The sequence below is a fragment of the Rhea americana genome, unplaced genomic scaffold (assembly GCF_003343005.1).
Source record: "Rhea americana isolate MKP2758 unplaced genomic scaffold, rheAme1 scaffold_478, whole genome shotgun sequence".
Taxonomy (NCBI): domain Eukaryota; kingdom Metazoa; phylum Chordata; class Aves; order Rheiformes; family Rheidae; genus Rhea; species Rhea americana.
The window spans coordinates 4,495-5,834 of NW_028186621.1; the positions used below are offsets into that span (position 1 = coordinate 4,495).

Sequence of the window (1,340 nt, forward strand, 5' to 3'; positions counted from 1 at the left end):
AAAAAAAAAAAAAAGTTAAAATTTCAAACGCGGGCGCCGGCCGCCAGGATAAAACAGTTTTTTTATATATATATATATTTCTTAAATCTCTGGGCGGCCGGTTTCCCTATATTTTAATTTAAAAGTGCCTCGTGTGGGCCAGGCACTGCTCTTACTAGTTTGGGGGGATTTCTCCCCCTTCTTTTTCTCTAATTTTTCTTTCTTTTTTTTTTGTTTTGTTTTGTTTTTTTTTGTTTTGTTTCTTCCCCCTTCGTTTTTCTCTGCCCAGTGCCAGGGCTTTGCCCCCAGCCTGGCTTCTCCTTTTGTCTCCTCTATTTATTCTGTCTGTGCCATGCCACGATCCTGCTCTTTATTCCTTTCCCCCCCACACCTTAAAGCTGTCTGCTATTCTGCTAGTGTTCCCTTTTTCCTCTATTTTTTTAAAAAAAACCCATAATTTATTATATTTTTTTTATATTTATTGAGAGTAATCAATCTTGCCAGATTTTTCACCATCACCAAAGTGTGTGTGTGTGTGGGGGGGGAACCAACAACAAAACGTCGCTGGGATCATCCTCCCCTCCCACCACCAAGTGGTTTAACAGATGTACTTTTGTGAGGTTGATTTTAATAAAATTGCCTGGTTTTTTTTTAAAAAAAAAAAAAAAAAATCCTGCCCCCCCCTCCCCCCAGCTCCTTGCTGTAGCAGAGTGACTGGTGGAGATTGCTGCCCAAACTGGGCGGGCTTTCCCCAACCTGGGAGCGGAGTTTCGGGATGCTGCAGCTGGGAAAAGCGCCAGCGGAGGGGGTTTATCCAGCTTTTTTTCTGACAGATCTGCACCGGCAACACTAGGAGGGGTGGAAAAAAGAACGATTTTTTTTTCCCCCAATGAAATTTTATTATTATTATTACTGCTGTTGCTCCCACAAAACCGGACCAGGAGCCGGCTCATCGTGGGGGGGGCAGAAAATAACTGGGAGGAGGAAAACTCGGGAAGAAAGCGGATGAGTCAGCGGCTCCGGCTCAGGGCCAAAAATGGATAGTTTGAGCCTTTAAAACCCTGGGAGGGGGGGGCAAGACAAGGAGCGGCCCGGACGCCTGGGTCCCTTTGCCACTGTGCAGCTTGGTGGGATTCGGGGTGCTCCTGGGCATTTTTTTTTCCGGGATGATGATGATGATGATGGCGGTGATGATGGTGGTGGTGATGATGATGGTGGTGGTGATGGCGGTGGTGACGATGGCAGTGACAATGAGCGGCGTCACTTGGGATCGGCGAGCTCCTCGATGGCTCTCCGCAGCTGGAAGAGGGAAGGAGCGGACGGAGCCGGCGCACTGCGCGTCCCCGGCGTGTCCCCCCCCC

At 48.3% G+C, this 1,340-nt stretch overlaps 1 protein-coding gene across 1 annotated transcript in view; it reads right to left on the reverse strand.

Annotated features, from left to right (window-relative positions):
• Window positions 1-1,239: 1,239 nt before the first annotated feature.
• LOC146589198 (chloride channel protein ClC-Kb-like) overlaps window positions 1,240-1,340 on the reverse strand; it is a 4,410-nt gene continuing 4,309 nt past the window's right edge. Inside the window, exon 13 of the mRNA XM_085316657.1 lies at window positions 1,240-1,278. Within this exon, the coding sequence (XP_085172783.1) occupies window positions 1,240-1,278 (39 nt within the window). The remainder of the gene's footprint in view (window positions 1,279-1,340) is intronic.